This window comes from Gymnoscopelus microlampas (genome assembly GCF_963454915.1).
Source record: "Gymnoscopelus microlampas genome assembly, chromosome: 16".
NCBI lineage: Eukaryota > Metazoa > Chordata > Actinopteri > Myctophiformes > Myctophidae > Gymnoscopelus > Gymnoscopelus microlampas.
In genome coordinates, this window is record NC_139953.1 from 29807312 (window position 1) to 29826768 (window position 19457).

Sequence of the window (19457 nt, forward strand, 5' to 3'; positions counted from 1 at the left end):
CCCTCCGTCCGCATGCGCAGTACTGTTCCCGTTATTGTTGCATTGGGAAAACATGGCACAGGCTGACTAAAAGAGCGATTTAAACTCTTGTTTCAAATACGTTGCTTAGATGTCTTGACCACTAAAATGTAAAACATCTGAGAGCAGGAAGGACGAACTTTATTTTTGGAAACGATGTGCGGGAAAAGGTAAAAATCAACCATATTGGCCAATATTTGTCGGTGTCGCAATCTGCCACCACACGACGCAGTGGAACCTCATATCTGAGCTATACAGCGGAGGGAGAGGTTCCGATTAGAGCTAGTCCACACGGTCTCTCACACTGATTGGCTGATCTCCCTGTCAATAGGCAAAACCCAAAACGCCTCTGTTTCTTCTAACAGGTATATATCTGATATATTATAACTCCATGGCATCAAGTAGCTTCAGATCCTCACAGAGCTACTGTCACTATGGACCTGTTAACTGTGACACTGTCTCTTATAGTCGTGGCCATTTCTCTTCGTCTTTTATTTGGCCAGAATAACCCTAATGCTCCACCATGCATACAGGGATGGATCCCTTGGTTCGGTGCCGCTTTCGAGTTTGGGAAAGCTCCCTTGACTTTTATTTCTCAAGCTAGAGATAAGGTAAGTGTTTCTCTATCTATGTGTCTGTAATCATAATGCAAACGTGCGTTGATTATTATTCCCCATGCAAATTAATTATTTTGTTGTCAGTTCGTCACACTTGGTGTAACTGGTGCGTCTTTGACCCACATATTGATTCAGGCCACAGGCCAGTGACAGTGAGGCCACCACCAAGGATCAACTGTCTGGCTGATGCCCGACTGCAGACAGAACTTCATTGCCGTTTCATATTTATGATTAATATTACTCCTTTTATAGGCCTCTCCGATTGCCTCTTTAATATCATTTATTAATCGAGCTATGGTGCTTGACGTTTCCCCCATACGTTTTGAAGGCAGTTTATAGCTTTCAATCATCGTTCTATAGCCCAGATATATCATCCCTATACTTTACCATAGTGCTTTGATAGTCTACTGTTCACTTACAGTACCTTTGGGGGCTCTTAGATATAGATAAGTTGAATGACACTGACATATAAGCAGTAAAATATAGAGATAATATACAACTGCACAGCCATAAACGATGAGGAGTTGTATAGTGCATGCTGCTAGGTAGGCATATTTAAACCTCACATAGGCTACATTAAAAAAATATTAGAAAATACAGGCCAGTTCAGACAGTCTCATAAAATTGCAGGACAGGCAAGACGAAGAAAGTCCTATAGCCCTATAACAAATCACAATTTTCTTTTTAAAATCTTATTTTCTGCAAAGATATGTGCTGCATAGTCATACAGGGTGCTTCAACAACTGAATAAGTTATTCACCACAAAAAAAAAGATACTGGCAACAAAATGATAAGCGAATGACACTCTAACCCACAGTGCTTATCACAAGTTGTGATTAAAGTTCCGTTGGAAGCCAGTACTGCAGGACAACTGGGGTTCATGGATCCAAATGTTACATTGAAGAGATATAGTTCTAAGCCATTGGTTCTCAGCCTTTTGAATTTCAAGGGCCCCCAGTTTGATATGCATTACGCCATAGACACCCCATTTAATACAATTTTGTATCCCTAGGACCACAATCAACCCTGTAAAATCCTAAGTCTTAATTTAACTCTGAGAATGTACAAACTGGGGTCCAATTGATTCCATTGGTTACACTCAGAGTTACAGACCCGTAAGGTTGGACCCAATGACCAGTATTCTAAGAACCTCAGGTCACATGCAGTATTAATTTTAATTGACTGATGAACACTGCACATTGTAGTACACATTGACATCAACTGTTTAAAATAAATTATCTTTATCCCAAGAGGTAAGATTTCAATACTTGTGTTTTTTTAATGAGATTTTAAGCTTTTGTTGACACGGGTACATACTTAATTTCTGCTCTAATTCTTCTTCTCAGTTGTGGCTCTGTACAGTATTCTGTCACTGGCTGTTATAACAACCAAATTTCCCCTTGAGGCCCCTTAAAGTTTTATCTTGTGTCCTTAGAGTGATAGGATGACAAAATTGTAATTTGTATAACAATTATAATAACTAGTCCATATCCGTGGGGGGATATGCGCACATGATCTGGCAACCCGGAAGCCAGCAAACACAAAAACGCTAATAAACAGCTGACATTTGATGAAATCGAAAAACGGGCTTTGCTGTTCCGTGCCCATGGTAATGGTGAATGGCTGTGTGCAAATTCAGATCAATTGCTCCAGCCACTGAGGAGAACTCTGAGAGTGGGAGAATGGGATGATGGGTCCATTTGTATCAAGAGTTGTGATGAAGAAACACACATGTAATAAATAAGGGATGGTCCTTGGCATATCGTATTAATTCAAGGTCATCACTCAATCTGGAGCATAGCGTGATGCCACTGTTCTATAGTCCAGTATAACTTGTCATCAGCTGTGTGGTGGATGGGATGGAATAGATATATAGCCTGATGGTTAAAAAGTTCTCAACTCATGTGTTATTATGCCTGTCAATGCCTTTAATCTGAGACAGACAGACAGACAGGGGTTTTAATGCTGTGTGTTACAACCATACTGTATAGGCAAGGCTTTTTTACCTGGGTACGGTACATCAAATAGAACTTTTACCCAATGAAATACATTCAAAGTCTGCACGTGTATTTCAGGGGTTGAAGCGTGTAGAACAAGACTGAACAAGACTTTTGACCTAGTCTTTTCAGTTAACCTGTTGCAGGAAAAGTCTAGAAAGACTTTAGATTAGAACATTGTGCCATAGGAACGAGACTTGTTTTCATGTAATGTTTTTCCTTTTGCCCATTGTTTTGTGGGTCTCATGTTTTCTGTTTTAACTACTTATTTCTATGTCTTATTTTATGCGATTTCTTTTATGTCATTAAACAGTACAGCTTAGATGACCAGGATCTAATTTGTTCAGTTATTCCTCCGCAGTGTATACAGTGAACTGTGTGATTGAATCTCCTTAAGAGATCAGTCTTTTATGGATCTTGGCTTATGGTGGAATAGACACTGCATGGGCCTGTTGACACACACACACACACACACACACACACACACACACACACACACACACACACACACACACACACACACACACACACACACACACACACACACACCCACACAGAGGCCAGAACATTCTAATTTGTGTCTTTTGTGCGTGCGTGCTTGAGACAGAGAGAGAGAGAGAGCACTTGCATGGTCAGTGTTCCACTTCTCTGACTGGGTTCTTTGTGTAGGCCTAGTGGTCAAATTAAAGGCTTGCCAATTAAATGCAAGTCAACAAGTGACATATATTAAGTTTGTCTTATTGCTGTTGTTTGTTGGTGATGCTTCTGTATCCAACCTTTTTCTTGCCTGTTATGTACATACCGTAACTATGTCATAACTTTTATTTCTCAAGCTAGAGATAGGGTGAGTGATTTATCTGTGTGGCTACATTATTTAAACGTTTGTCTTGACTTATTATATCCCATGTAAATTACATTTACGCTTTAAGAGGTGTGACTTTGACCCACATATTTGATTCAGGCCACAAGGATCAGCTTTTTTCAACAGTGTTTTCCAGCCACTGTCTGAATAATAGCCAAGGACATTAGGGAAGGTAACACACACCAACTAAGACACTGAATCCCTAACTGCTCCCGATGAGCATTGGTGTGTGAATGTGTGTGTGAATGTGTGAATTAAGGGTGTAACGATTTTAACAGCAAATGCAATGCATTGTTGTTAATGCTTATTAGCAACAAAAGATTAGCCCAAAACACAGGGCAGGCAACATACAGGAACAAGATCTAGGCAAAACAGACTAAAGGCTTAGAGCCAAATAAACTCACAGTGACAATTAACGACAAACTAGCTTAAACTAGCTCAGAGCAAGAACACAGGGTAGTAATAGACAAACTAAGACTAACTAGACACAGGAGAACTCAACTGACAATCAACACTGGGATAGGCTGGGGAACAAAGAGGACACAGGTGGAAACATTGACAAATCACAAGACTGGTAGACAAGACAGGTAGGCTACAGATAACTAATGAAAACAGGAAACACTAGGAACAATACTACAAAATAAGAAGCACTGGGGAATCAACAAACTACCAGAATACAAGACTGAAACAGCTAAGAAACCAGAACAAAAACCCTAAACCAACAGGAAACAAGAATAGAATTAGGCGTAAATGTCCAAAAATAATAAACACAGTCAAAGTCAATGTGCTGAGGAGCAGACTATGACAAAATGCACCATTTTCACCATACGTCATTCGTGTGCAGGACTAGTAACCTCGTTCTCACTTTGAACGGACTGTGTCAATCTACTTGTGAAATAGTGCACAATACTTCTTTAAAATCTGTGGTAAAATAATTGAATTGGTATTTTAAATGTGAAATACAGACAAAATGTGACTTTTTTGAATTGTTGCCTATTTTTTTCTGTACCATCTGTACCTTTTAAATAATAAATTACATAAAATATTTGATGTGATCAATGTAAATGCAGATGTTGTTTAAAGCTTCATTGTTGGAGAGCTAATATAGGAAATGTTATTGTAAGTTACTCTGTGACAGGACCATCACAAACCCAGGGTCCAAATAACAGAGGAGAGGCAGATAACGTTCAACAGATCACTGTACAGTGTACAAGTTTAAACAGAAATGCTCGTAGGCTCACAGCCAACAGTTTATAGTCCATGTACAGGTTAAACAGTAAGGTCCGTCGGCTCACGGCCGATTCATAAACAAATGGCCAGTTCTGAAAAGGCAGGGATAAACTGCCTGTAGCCGGAGAGATTGTTTTGGTCTTGGGCCTTGGGCAGGCCGCAGTCGCTGAGGTCTTCTCCCACCGCCCAAGTGGTACCCCAGATACTGCACACTTCTTTGGATTGGCTGTGACTCACGCCCCACCCTCCTCAGGGAATTGAGCACAGCCCCCACCTGCTGCATATGCTGCCCCCAGCTCAGACTGTAGATCCCACACATATTATGTGTATCGACCCATCGGACTTGCACAGCAGTACGATGGGGGAACACCACTCAGTCACTGTTCTATTACTCCCATCTTGGGGTTGTGATGAGCCATCTGGAAAACCATGTTGTGAGTCCTGTGTTAGGGTTGCACCGGGGGGAGCCATCGATTTTCACCACCCGGTCGAAGGCATGGCAGACGGACCCATGCAGAGACTGTTTGAGTTGAAAATCCTCCATGACTTGCAGAGCTGGGGAAGCACCTCCTCCTTCCCACTAAGCACAGCGCAGCACACCACTCGCATTTCTTGGACAGTCAATCCTATATACCTTTCTGCTCGGGTTTACCAGAGGCGTCTTGACCCCATCCTTTTTTTCCCTCTACACCAAATCTCACCCCCAAAAGCAGCTGATCTACAAGCTCACAATGCGTAGTAATGTGAGCTTGCAGATCGACTATTTTCAGTGAATGTTCGCCTATTTTCGCTTAATGTTTGCCTATTATGATGACATGCCCAGAAAAGGGATAATAGGCTTCATGTGGATAATGGATCTTATATTTTCTATTCAGACACAAACGTGTCTTTGTATAAAAAAATATATATTTTATGATATTTATTTTACATCATAATTAAACTGTACAGCTTAGATGTCCAGTTTCTCATATTTCCGTCCAATTTAAAGCAAATTGAACTTCAGTAAGAGATCAGTAATTTATGGATCTTGGCTTGGTGGAATACACACTGCATGGGCCTGTTGACACACACACACACACACACACACACACACACACACACACACACACACACACACACACACACACACACACACACACACACACACACACACACACACACACACTCACACACACACACACACACACACACACACACACACACACACACACACACACACACACACACACACACACACACACACACACACACACACACACACACACACACACACACACACACACACTGGTGGTGAGGCCAAAACTGTCTGCCCGGTTTTCCTCAGTGGCTGGAGCAATTGATCTGAATTTGCCATGTGCACGGAACTGCGAAGCCCGTTTTTTTTATTTCACCAAATCTCAACTGTTTATTAGCACTTTTGTGTAAAAGAATATCGCCATGGTTATGGGGCTGCCCAGCTATGGGACAAACTGCCTCCCGGGTTGCCAGATCATGTGCGCATTTCCCCCCACGGATGCGTCGACCGGGTATGGACTAGTCTAGAAAATAATTTGACTAAGCATGTCAAACCTATCATGGTGTTTCATCAACTTGGGAGTTGTTAGTTCCCCATTGCTGCCTGTTTTGCTTTGAAGATTCACATTAAGTCTTTAGTTATGAAAGTGGGCAGTACTTAAGATGACCACACTGTATGCTATTGGCTGTTAGTCAACAGGTTGACGGAAACAGCCAGTAGACAACCTTAAAAGGAAGAAATAGGATGGTAATGAGGCAGCTATTTTAGTTACAGAGAGAACATTTAATTTACTTTGATGCAACGTAAAGTCCTTTGCGGCAAAACGATTTAAACCAATTAAACCAGATAGCCTAGGGTTTAATTGATTAGAAACGTTTTCGTTGACCAAGTCTCCTAGGGTCCCCTAATGTGTTGCCTCTATACCAATCTCTTCACCGAAAACAGACAACCTCACAACTTGCTGTGTTGTTACTTATTGTGACATGCTGTATTGCGTTGTGGCATGTTGTGAGCATTGAACCTGCTATTGCTTCACATCCTGCTGTCTGGGCCCACTGCTTGCAAAAGTTTGAATGTTCTCGCATCTTGTGAGTGAGAGAGAGAGAGAGAGAGAGAGAGAGAGAGAGAGAGAGAGAGAGAGAGAGAGAGAGAGAGAGAGAGAGAGAGAGAGAGAGAGAGAGAGAGAGAGAGAGAGAGAGAGAGAGAGAGAGAGCAACAAGCAAGAAATAGAGTCACTGACAGAGCACTTGCATTATTAGTGTTCCTCTACCCTGACTAGGTTCTTGTGTGGAGGCAAAATTAAAGGCTTGCCAATTAAATGCATGTCAACAAGTTATGCAATATTAAATTCCAGGAGGCCGAAGTTCGCCTGGTCTTCAACCTCCCTAAAGGTTCACGTCTCCCCCTTATGTATCCCCCTTCACTGTTCACTCCAACAATCCTAGACTCATCTCCATCCTGAGTCCCAAGCTGTAGACCTCACCCCTCACACACTCCCCATTTCCACCGAAATCTGAAGACTTAAAACTATCTGAACATCTATTTTTAAATAGATGCGAATGATACTATGCAGATGTATGTTATATCAGATTCAGATGACTTTATTTATCCCCGGGGGGCAATTCAGTTTCTACAGATCTCACCAAGACATGACATACGTAGAGCAACAGTAAAAACACAAAACAGAGAACGCTCAGATTGATCGACCTAGTACATTGTACATTGTTCCTTGTATTTAAGAGTAGAGCAGCAATGCATAGAAAAAGACATAGATATATGTATTCAAAAACACAGTAGAAAAAAGTACATAAGGTGCGTATACATAGTGCAGGTTTTTAAAAGTTTCATGTTGTCGTTGAGGTATACACACATAAATAAATAAAAAAGCACTTCAGTTATTTATCAGCATTTAGCAGCCGAATGGCTGACGGAATAAAGGACTTGGAGTAGCGGTTTGTACTGCAGCGAGAAGCTCTGTGTCGCCGTCCTGACGGCATGAGGGAGAAGTTAGAGGACAGGATGTGGTCAGGTTGGTCTATAAGACCTTTTGCCTTCTGGACCACTCTCCTCTTCCAGAGAGTGTTCAGGTCATTTTGCTTGACTCCAATGATTTTGGAGCAGACTTTGACGATGTTATTGAGGCAGTTTCTGTCCTTCACAGACAAACCGTTAAACCAGCATATAAAGGAAAAGGTTATAAGACTCTCAATATAGGACCTGTAGACTGTGCACAGGATGGTTTTTGACACTTTAAAGGAGTTAATTCTCCTAAGTAGATATATTTTCTGTTGGCCCCGCTTAGCGAGAGACTCAATGTTTTTGTCAAACTTGAGGTGGGAGTCAAACACAGTTCCTAGGTACTTGTAGGTATCAACTATCTGGACGTCTTCTCCGTGAATAGAACTAGCGACATGGTCCGCTTTTTTAGTTCTAAAGTCAATTATAAGCTCCTTAGTTTTTGACACATTTAGGTCGAGGAGGTTGTCGTCGCACCACTGGACAAAGTCAGGAAGAGCACAGTATTGGTTTGACTCTGACCCTTTTAGCAGCGACAGGAGTGCAGTGTCATCAGAGTATTTGACTAGAAGACTGTTCTCTCTGTTTGATCTGCATCTGTCTGTGTAAAGAATAAAGAAAATGGATGAGAACACGCAGCCTTGCGGGGAGCCAGTATTAGAGATTACAGGGCCAAGTATAGTGCCATTTACTAGGACACGCTGTGTTCTATCAATAAGAAAGTTTAAACACAGAAGCGAGAGTTGGTCAGGGAAGTTAAAATAGGAGGAAACTTTCTCTATCAGAATGTGGGGCTGCATTTTATTAAACGCAGAGGAAAAGTCGGTAAATAGGATCCTGGCATGGGATCCAGGATTCTCTAGATGCTCGTAGACTTTATCAAGGATAAGGAGTTTAGCATCCTCTACACCTTTGCCAGTTTGATAGGCGAACTGTAGTGGGTCTATTTTTCCAGCAGCCAGGGAAATTATTTTTTCCTTTAGGATTTTTTCCAGGTTTTTCATTACAATAGATGTTAACGCTATTGGTCTGAAATCATTTAGTTCCCTGGGGTTTTTTACTTTAGGTATGGGGATGATGGTGGACTTTTTCCAAATTGAGGGGAACTGGCAGTGATCTACACATATCTGAAAGAGCTTTGTGAACACCTCACCAAGTTGGTCGGCACAGTGTCGCAGAGTGCGACCACAGATGGCATCAGGGCAGGCTGCCTTCTTTGGGTCGGTTCTCTTAAAGAGGCTAGTCACCTGCTCTAGTGGAATCACCATGTCATTCTGGGGCAGGAGGGTTTCCCTCAGCCTGGAGACATCCTCTTGAAAGTCAGACCTTTCAAACCTCATATCTTATCCACACATCATTGATGTGGTGTAAACCTTACTTTATTATTATTATTTCTGCTACGTTTGCATGACACTGTCATACGACAAACTATAAAATAGGGTATTAATTTATGAATGGGAGACTACTTTCATAATAACGTATATGTGCATTATTCTGTTGTAGGTAAACCATTGTTCACACATAAAATATTTTTTTGTAAAGGCTGTTTTGGGGTTTAAAAGGTTTTTGTTCAATCCCTGAAGCTGTACAATAAGCTGCTTCAGAACTTTACCATTTTGTAGAATGGTTGCAGCATGACCCACGTACAATTAGTGTTTAACGTATTGGAATCCTATAAAGTATCACGTGTTTTCCTCTATACTTTTCATCATAAAGTGAATAAGTGACATTTGAATTTCAAGAGCCTAAATGGGGATTATTTTGTTTGTTTGTTCCAGTATGGTCCCGTCTTTACTGTGGTGGCAGCGGGGAAGCGTCTGACCTTTGTGACCTTGCACGAGGACTTCAGGGCCTTTTTCCTGTCCAAAGATGTGGACTTTGAACAGGCCGTCCAAGAGCCTGTCCACCACACAGGTGAGCATGTGCACATGGTCTTTCCTCACAAAGATGAGGAAAATCATGCACAGCCTCAACTCAAAATGGACTAGTTCAGGGTTATGGTTAGAATTAGGGTTTGCTTAGGTTAGGGTAATGGTTATGATTAGGCTTGTAATAGTGAGGCTTAGGTTTAGTGTGTTTAATGGGTCGTTACAAAACCCTTTAGCAGTGGTGTGTTCTACTGTGTTACGCTGTATACGTAATATGATGTGCAGAATGTTTTGGAAAAAAAGTGTAGCCCTCTACTAACCATTTTAGCTATTTAAAACTAGCGTATGACCACAACCGCGCACATGTCGGGCAGGGAAGGATTATCGTATCCCTCCGAAAAAACCTAGAACACACCACTGCCCTTTAGGTCTAGGGGGATAGGAGTTTGTAACATAAATTAATGAAGTTAAGTTACAACGTGATGACTATGTTTAGAGGCCCCTGTTTTACCTGTCCCAAGGCAGGGCATACACACATTAACAAAGTAGGATAATTATTACACATTTAACAAAGTTTGCTCTGGGATTCTCAAACAAAAGTACAAGGCTACAAACAGAAATGAGAGAGAATGAGCTGATGTAGAAGCAAGCCTTTTACAGGACAGCAGATGGATATGATTGGTGGAGGTGGAGTCAGAGGAGCAGGACTGACGAATGGGAAGGGAAAGCACAATATGTGGGTAAGGGACCAGCTCAATGGGTCGATTTACAGCAGATGAGGCGACGTAGAAGTGCCCGCAGAGAAAGATAGAGGGAGGAGGGGAGACAAACAGACAGACAGAAATACAGATAATGGAGGCCACAGCAAACCCAGACACAAACGCAAAACAACGTGGAACGTAACTTTGTTGCAATGGACATGATAATGTTCCTCTGTGTGTATTTAGTAATTCAACTTAATACGGTCTCATGGTCCAGATAAAAAAACACACACATACACAACCTATATAAAAGAACAAGAAAGTGTGACTGCACACATATAGACAAGGTACACTGACATATATTATTCATACAGAAACTATACGCTTACAGGGAGTAATTCATTATTGACAGAATATCTGTTTACTATAGAGAGACACTTTATATTGGGGACCAGCCACTACTGTCCAACCTTTCACAAGGTATCTTGTGAAATGATAGTGCCACCATTCCCATGTTTTCCAGGGATTATGTGCAATTCAATCAGGAAAGAAATATATTGATTCTTCAAGGATTTGGAAACCTCTATGACAGTACATATTCCAGATTACAGATGTGTCATTCTGACTCCATTTTAACCTTCCAGTGCAACTGTGTTTCTGTTTAAATGAATCAAATGGGCTATTAAATGCATTTTGATAATAATAATAACAATAATAACAGAGTTTAAATAAATATCCTTTTCATCCATGCCAAGTACTGAGTCCATTAGATCACATTAACTGTTTCCAATCACTTAAAATTGAATTTTAAGTGAACTTGTCAGTTGTCACGAGAAATCAAGATTGAATGAGCTGCATTTCAGCAGGGCTGATGTAACCTAAAAGCTCCCTGAATGATGTAGCTAGGTCAGAAGGTAGACTTGTAACAAGATTCTATACTGTCAAGAATTTAGTACTGTTGGGCAGGGCAAGATGACAAAAGGGACATAGCAAAGCATTATTTGTTTGCAGTCCATATACTATTTGGTTGTGTAATGTCTTAACTAGACAAAGAAATGCATTTTCACCTCAAACAAGCATTAAAGCTATTTTGTGGTGCTGGTGTCGTAACACGTCAATGTTGCACATCTTTGTGTCAAGGCAATACGATAAAAAGATAATAACTAGTAGGGACATACTAGGCCTTATAGATGAAACCATACAGTGGCAGTGACTATCCGCCATCTGGAAAGGGCAGGCCAATTGACCTGAGAGTGAGGGCTTCTTAAAGCACCATCATACACAGTATCTAACATATGCAGTGATCTGATGCACTGCAGGCATGTACAACAGAACACCATAATCAAGAACAGGCAAAATTGTAGCTTTGACCAGTCTTCATCTGACATCAAGTGAAGAACTTGTTCTATAATCATAGCATGTCTTGTTCTGTTCCTTACATGTCACACATACTCTAGGACAGGTGTTGTACTCTATGTCCCATGTGTCAACTTGTATTCCTTGCTGTGTACTGTGTGTGTGCTGCTATGTTAAGTTCTGTATGTTTCAACCTGGCCAAGTCAAATTCAAGTTAATGTTCTTGGCAAATGAAAGTGATAGTAACTATCCCACTTGTCCCTGTAGCATCCATCAGTAAGGAGAGCTTCTACAAGTTCCACCCAGCATGTAACAGCCTGATCAAAGGCAGGCTGACACCAGGGAACGTGGCCCAGCTGGTTGACCACCTCTGTGAAGAGTTCAACCACCAGCTTGAAAAGATTGGACCCAAAGGACAGGGAGAACTCAATGAAGTGGTTAGGTAACACACTCATGTCTATGTGGATTGTCACTGAGAGTAATAGATTGACTGCATCCGATCAAGGATGAGGCAGGGAGACCAGCCAGCTAGTTGATTTAATGGAGCCAAGGAATATGGTTATATGCTGTAGGTCCACAGAGTGAGTCAAAAGTAATCACACAAAGCATGATTTAGATAATTTGCAGACTATTCACTGGTCTAAATACAGATTTTCAGTAGCGCTTATACCACACAGTGCCGTTGTTGTGTTGGATTTCCATAGCATGTTTGTCAATCTTATGTTATAGAGTTTAAGGAAATCGAAAGCATGGATTAATTTGAAAAGTCTAGCTGGAGAAAACATTGTTTTACTAAGGAAATTCAAACATCCATGACTTCTTGACAGCGACAGAAATATCAGCCTGATAACCAGATCATTTAAAGGTGGGTTTATCACCTGAAGTTACACACACATATAGCATGTGTGTATTACGTTTTCATGAGACAGAAAGAATTGTGTGCCATATATGCGTGACACATGACTACCACCATAGGCATGCGTTTTCACCACACCTCTGTCAGACGTGCCGCGGACCCCAGTGTCAGTTTGGCTTTGCCTTGCCTTATGTCGGTGTGCTAGTTTTTTTTGGTCTGACTCACTCCAAACTGACACACTTCGCTAATTAAGATTTGAAACCACCTAAACTGGAGGAACTCGAATGCTCACATGTCACGTTACACTATACGCTGTATAAATGCAGGACGTCGTTATGAGTAACACACGACACAACACGCATGACATGACACTTGACTCATTGCCATTGACTTGTACACGTGCGTAACATGTCCTTTTTAATCTCTCCTCTTCTCTTCTCTCCTCCCTTCCCAGAGGGGTGATGTACCCTGCAGTGATGAGTAACCTTTTAGGGAAGAACAACTCTCCAGGTGCACCCTTCACCATGCAGCAGTTTGAGAAGACGTTTGTCAAATATGATGAGGGATTTGAGTATGGCTCCCAGCTCCCTGACCTGTTCCTCTGGTGTGCAGGTTTGACCAGACTAATGGGAAGCAAGCGTTTTAGTTTTAATCATTTTCATTCTCTAAAAAGAATGACACTGTTTGAAAACCAGGCATTCCTCCGCGTGGAAAGCCCGTTGACGCAAGGTTAGCTAGAATATGAGAAATAAAGTACATCTTTTGTGTGCAAATAGGTAGGGATGCATCAGTTATTGACCAAATGATGAACAATGTAAATTTAACTTTCAGTGGTCAATATCAGTATACAACCAGTATACTGATCATTATGCAGAAGTCGTTCTTTTTCTCATCATTTGTGGGTTCATGGAAGGGACAACAACTTTTGATCTATTTAATGATATAGCACTTACAGATTGGGTATTACTTTTACTGGAGAGGTACAGCAAGCTATATGAATGAGTCGAATGGAACAGGTTAGCTACAAAATACAGAAAAAAGGAAGAATCACGTTTTTCCATTTGCCTGTTCTTTTGTTCTTGTTTCAGTAGTTGCACTGAAAAGTATGTTCTGTTTTTCTTTGTGTAGGGAATGGGCCAGTTCCAAACGCTGGTTGCTGTCCCTGCTGGGAAACATGGTAAACAAGGCAGAGGAGGAGGATAGCTACCCTGAGAATGGTGGCAAGGTAAGCCTTACTTCAGGACCATCTATTTGCTTCCTATTGATTTATTTTGCAGCATGTGAAATGTGATCAGCACCACATTTCTGGTGCATGCTGCCAGTGGGCCAGGGAACTCAACCCTCAAATATTCCAATCCGTCAACGACAACTATTATTTTTGTGAATTCAAAATCGCAGAACCACTATCCCTTTAGGCTGTGAGATTTTTGTCCATGAGGCTATTTAGTGGAACTAGCCTATCGGGCGATAGCTGTCCATCCGGTGTATGGGATCTACCCATCATCAATATGACATCATCAAGATGACCTCATCAACCTAACATTAGAGATCAACAACCAAGCCACGCCGTTATTAGACCCTGTCTTGTTTTTTCCTTACTTACCCTAACCGAAATTAACGTAACTTACTGCTGTATGAAAGCTTACATGGCATGCATGATACTCTACAAAGCAGGAAAATGATTTACCAGATTTGAACCATGCACTTTGTGAGATGTTATAGCCTACTCTACTGTATGTATGACATGGTAATGATTTGATCTCTGTATGTAGACATTGCTCCAGCACCTGGTCTCCACAATAACGGATAGGTTTCTGCCCAACTATGGATTACTGATGTTATGGGCCTCTCTAGCCAATGCTATCCCTGTAAGTCAATATTCAGTAATTCTCTTCTCTTCTCTTCTCTTCTCTTCTCTTCTCTTCTCTTCTCTTCTCTTCTCTTCTCTTCTCTTCTCTTCTCTTCTCTTCTCTTCTCTTCTCTTCTCTTCTCTTCTCTTCTCTTCTCTTCTCTTCTCTTCTCTTCTCTTCTCTTCTCTTAGTGTTTATGTGAACCATGAAGGCCTTGTGGTACTTCACAACCGCATTGTTTTTTCTTTGTGTAGATAACATTCTGGGCCATAGCGTTCATGCTGGACAAACCTGAGACTTATCAGAAAGCAATGACAGAAATCACTGCCGCGCTCAAAGACAAAGGTGGGCTAGACTCGAAACAAAGTTAGATATCGGTTTGCCCTTCAGAACATTCATACACTCTTCCAAAGGCATTGTGGTGTTATAAAAACATTCTGAACAACAATACAGTACAAACAGTACAAATGGTCTAAAACATTTTTGTTAATTTAGGATTCACCTCCATGTCATTCATTTTTGGGATCATTATATTTAGTAACTGATTAAATATACAGTATATATTAAAAATAAAAGCTGGTAAATAACTATTTGCAATAGCCTGTGATCGGGGCTAAGCAGGTATTGGCTTCTGTCAGGTCAGTATTACCTGCTACCAGCAGGTGGCAGTATTTGACAGCAAGTCTTCTGGAATGAACAGTTCCACTGGGTTTCTTAGCAAACTGAAGATTTTTTTTGAGGGTCCAGCATAAAATTGCATTTTCACACACATACACTCTTTATGAAGTGCTTTCTACATGTTATGCATCAGGTTTAGATGGAAAGATGATTTGTTTACATGTTTTATGGATGACTTTGTATATTTTGGATATGTTGAAGATTATTTCATTTGTTTTCTGTATGACTTTACTTGCATGACTCTAATAGTGTGTGTGTGTGTGTGTGTGTGTGTGTGTGTGTGTGTGTGTGTGTGTGTGTGTGTGTGTGTGTGTGTGTGTGTGCGTGTGCGTGTGCGCGTGCATGTGTCAGATCCACACAGGACACAGATCACACTGGAGGATCTGCTGCAGATGCCTTATGTGAGGGGGTGTATCATGGAAGCAATCCGCCTCCGGGCCCCTGGAGCCATCACACGAAGAGTAATCCGACCTCTCAAACTACAGGTCTGTGTGTCTGTTTAGAACAACAACCAGTGTTGTGTTCTACCGTGTTACGCTACATACGTAGTGTGACCTGCAGAAAAAATGTTCGTAGCCAAGCATAGCCCTCTACTAACCATTTCATCCATTGAAATCACACTAGCGTATCTCCACGACCACGCGCATGTCGTCCAGGGAATGATTATCGTATCCCTCCGAAAAAACCTAGAACACACCACTGACCACAACTATTAAACTAAACTACTACTACTAATAATAATAATAAGCGTGTGTGTGTTGTGTGTGTGTGTGTGTGTGTGTGTGTGTGTCTCAGAACTACACTATTCCTCCAGGGGACCTGTTGATGGTGTCTCCTTACTGGGCCCACAGGAACCCTCAATATTTTCCAGAACCAGAAGAGTTTAGACCGGTAACTACTGCTCTCTCTCTCTCTCTCTCTCTCCCGCTCTCTTTTTGTGTACCCCTTAAAAATACTGCAAATAAAATAATTTTTGCATAACAAAATCATTGGACATTGTTTGTGGGAAGACAGATGTTTGGGAAGACATTAACCTGCCGTCGTGCCTATAGTCAGTGTTTCCTAACTATGGATAGGAAGTTGAGGTTAAGACAGGACTGAACCCTCGCATGCTTTGCCTTAAATCCAATCCATTTTCCACTCCTGGAGAAAGACATTCGCTCTATACAAAAATGTAAACCAGCTGTGAATTACTGACGCCTGTGCAGGTATGGATTCAGGCAACATGGTGTACACAGTCAAATCCTCAAAGTGAATTCATTTATTTGCAACTCTGAGAGTTAAATCAACGCTCAGGATTTTATAGTGCAGTGTACTGGGAGAGCAAACACTTCAGTGCTGGCATGACGTGGATGCAGCATGTCAAAGTGAGTGAGATGGATGTCCTTTTGTTTTTTAATAGAGAGCGCCTTTCAACTCTGTACCCCCAAAAACACTTGTTATTCTTTCTCTCTTCATCTTCCCACAGGAACGATGGGAGAAGGCAGACTTAGTAAAGAATGTCTTCTTGGAAGGTTTTGTGGCCTTTGGGGGAGGCAAGAACCAGTGCCCGGGAAGGTTAGAAAAACAGCACGCACGCACGCACGCACACACACACACACACACACACACACACACACACACACACACACACACACACACACACACACACACACACACACACACACACACACACACACACACACACACACACACACACACACACACACACACACACACACACATCATGTTTTCCTCTGAAGTCTATATCTAGCATCCTAGCTGGCAAGGTGCCCACAGAGATCCATGTAGAGAAATAAGGTCCAACCTTCCAGTTCCACAACGACCGCTCACTCTACCTCTTGATGAGCCGCTGCCGGTTAGCTTAGAGTAAGGCCTAGCGTCAGGTATTCACCAAAGTGGTGAATATTTGAAAAATATTTTATTACGCTGTGCAGTAGTCCTCATTAGTCTAGTAATACAAATACATTTGTCTGTCTGTCTGTCCGTCCGTCCGTCTGTCTGTCTGTCTGTCACAAATGACTTTTGGGCATTTGTGTTCGTTCCTGTATTTGTTTATTTGATTGACAGATTAAAAGGCTGTGCTGGGCCATGGATCTGGACAGATTATACCGACTGTCAGTCAGTCTGTCTCTGTGTGCTGCTCTCTGTTGGAATACATTAGTCTCATTCATACACCCCTGCTGTCCTTCATTACCCATGGGCATGAAAAGATGTGCCCAACAGATCATGTTTATATATGAATCAATGTCATGCAGTGTTATCAGGAGCCGTTGTTATCAGTGCAAGTGTGATAAAATAATATTAATCTCTGACGGGAAATTGGGTTTCTACTGCTGCCAGTAACAGGATATAGAAATAAAGCCACAATACATGAATAATATGAAAATATAAATATACAGGGATCTGGGTGGCACAGGGACAAACACAATTGGTTGTGTTCACGGTTGGGAAGCCGTTTAGGGAGGGTGCTGGCGCTGCACTAGCGACTCCATAGCATGTTCCTCCACATGCGTTACGCCCTCCCAGTGAAACCCTCACGGTCAAATGAAACGTTGCAGTTGGTAACATCACCACTTGTATGGGAAGAGACTCATGGTTGTCTACACCCTCCCTAAGACAAATCCATAGGGGTCATCAGCAGGTACTACTATGGGGGAACTGCAGGGATTTAGCATAATGGGCCCTAAAAAGGTCTGAACTGGCTAAACCCACTAATTTGGGATTTAGGACTGCGCAAGGGGCGTTCCCCCGCAAAAGTTGCTATTTTGGGACACCTGCCTTACCCGCAAAACACTTGTACTACCCGTTACATTATGCATATGTGTGGTTTGGACGTTACAATAATAAAACCAATCACCGTGCCAGATGCCATTACCTTTAAGAGTCATTATCCCCAATGCAATCTTATGCTCTCCTTTCTCCCTGTCTGCAGAGTTGCCAGGTCTGCTTATTACAAGCCACATTGGGCTTGATTTTCTGTAAAGTTGCTTGTAAATAATGGTAGTTGCTGTTTTGAGCTTGTAGATCGGCTATCTTCAAATGGCCAACATATATAAATATGCACATCGTTTAATGGCCGACATATATAGGTTTGAAGTGCTCATGTGGCCTATTACAGTATAGTCGCTTCTTTTGGGCTTGTTTTCATAGACCTGGTTGCTTATTCCTCTCACAAATTCTGGCAACACAGCTCCTCTTGCTGCAGCCGCTCTGTGGGGATTTAAGATGGACATCATACACCCAACGTTTGCTTTCTGAGCTCTAGCCTTTGATTACATAACAATAAAACCACATTTGATAGACATACGTATCACCTACATGTTACTGATTAGAGATAATTTTATATTTTGAAATCAGCTCATTATTTCCTGCGTAATCGATGAATAAAACTGACCTGTGTAATTTGGAGAGCATTGCATTGCGCACCGCACAAATTGTCCTCTTTGAATAGACTATCATCTTATATAAACACAATTGACACAAGGAATTGACACTCTCACTTCTGCTGATTATAGGAAAATTAGAATCACAGAGATTTGTTGAGAATTAGGTGAGAGAGAGACCTCGAATGTTGTGCCGCTGCACACCCTGACCGTCGACATAATGAATAGTGGGTATAGCGGCCGCAGAATAGTGTTTAGGGACAGTGCCAGCTCCCTTATTTGTATTTCACGGGTAATGGGCAGAAATTCACGGGTAATGGGCAACGGGTGTGGGTATAGCAGTGCCAAAAATAGGTGCCAATGTGTTTTAACTCTACACAGTAAAATCCTCAGTGTTAATTCATCCATTTTGTAAAGATGGAATCCATAACTTTTTGGGGTGAATAAAAGGTTATTTTGGCCAAGCTGTATGGTAGAGTATGTTAATACAATATAACTAACACAACTGCGGTGTTTGTAGTTGATCTACCTGCTCTTCTATTGAAACATGTACGTGTGGTCAAGTAGGACAAGTACTTGTTGAAAGGAGTTGCATCAAGTCAAAATGCAATTTATTCTTTGCTCAAACAGTGGACATTTTGGTGCCCACGCGGGGGGCCGGGTTCGAATCGTGGGCTGGACATGAAAGTTATGCATTGCAGCACTCAGGATTTAACTAAATGATGTACCTGATCACGAAGTTAATGCCAAACACGAAGGGGGTCATAACGCCTCTTGCTCTTGTTGTCATGGTTACAGGTGGTACGCCATAGTGGAGCTTCACATGTTTGTGTCCATGATCCTCTTCAAGTATGACTTCAGCCTCCTGACCCCACTGCCCAAACCTGTGAGTAACCTATTCTGTACATGTCACAATAGAATAGGCGAACATGCAGTGAAAATAGACCTAGATAGATCTACAAGCGCGTTGTGACTTGTTGTGAGCTTGTAAATTGTCTATTTTCGGC

At 41.6% G+C, this 19457-nt stretch overlaps 1 protein-coding gene across 1 annotated transcript in view; it reads left to right on the top strand.

Moving 5' to 3' along the window:
• Positions 1-452: 452 nt before the first annotated feature.
• The window catches only part of cyp39a1 (cytochrome P450, family 39, subfamily A, polypeptide 1), a gene marked incomplete at both ends in the record, with an annotated part of 19759 nt that continues 754 nt past the window's right edge, over positions 453-19457 (top strand). Inside the window, 11 exons of the mRNA XM_084082475.1 lie at positions 453-629; positions 9534-9669; positions 11948-12122; positions 12991-13140; positions 13665-13761; positions 14309-14404; positions 14641-14731; positions 15416-15549; positions 15860-15955; positions 16533-16621; positions 19249-19336. Of these exons, the coding sequence (XP_083938601.1) occupies positions 453-629; positions 9534-9669; positions 11948-12122; positions 12991-13140; positions 13665-13761; positions 14309-14404; positions 14641-14731; positions 15416-15549; positions 15860-15955; positions 16533-16621; positions 19249-19336 (1329 nt within the window). The remainder of the gene's footprint in view (positions 630-9533; positions 9670-11947; positions 12123-12990; positions 13141-13664; positions 13762-14308; positions 14405-14640; positions 14732-15415; positions 15550-15859; positions 15956-16532; positions 16622-19248; positions 19337-19457) is intronic.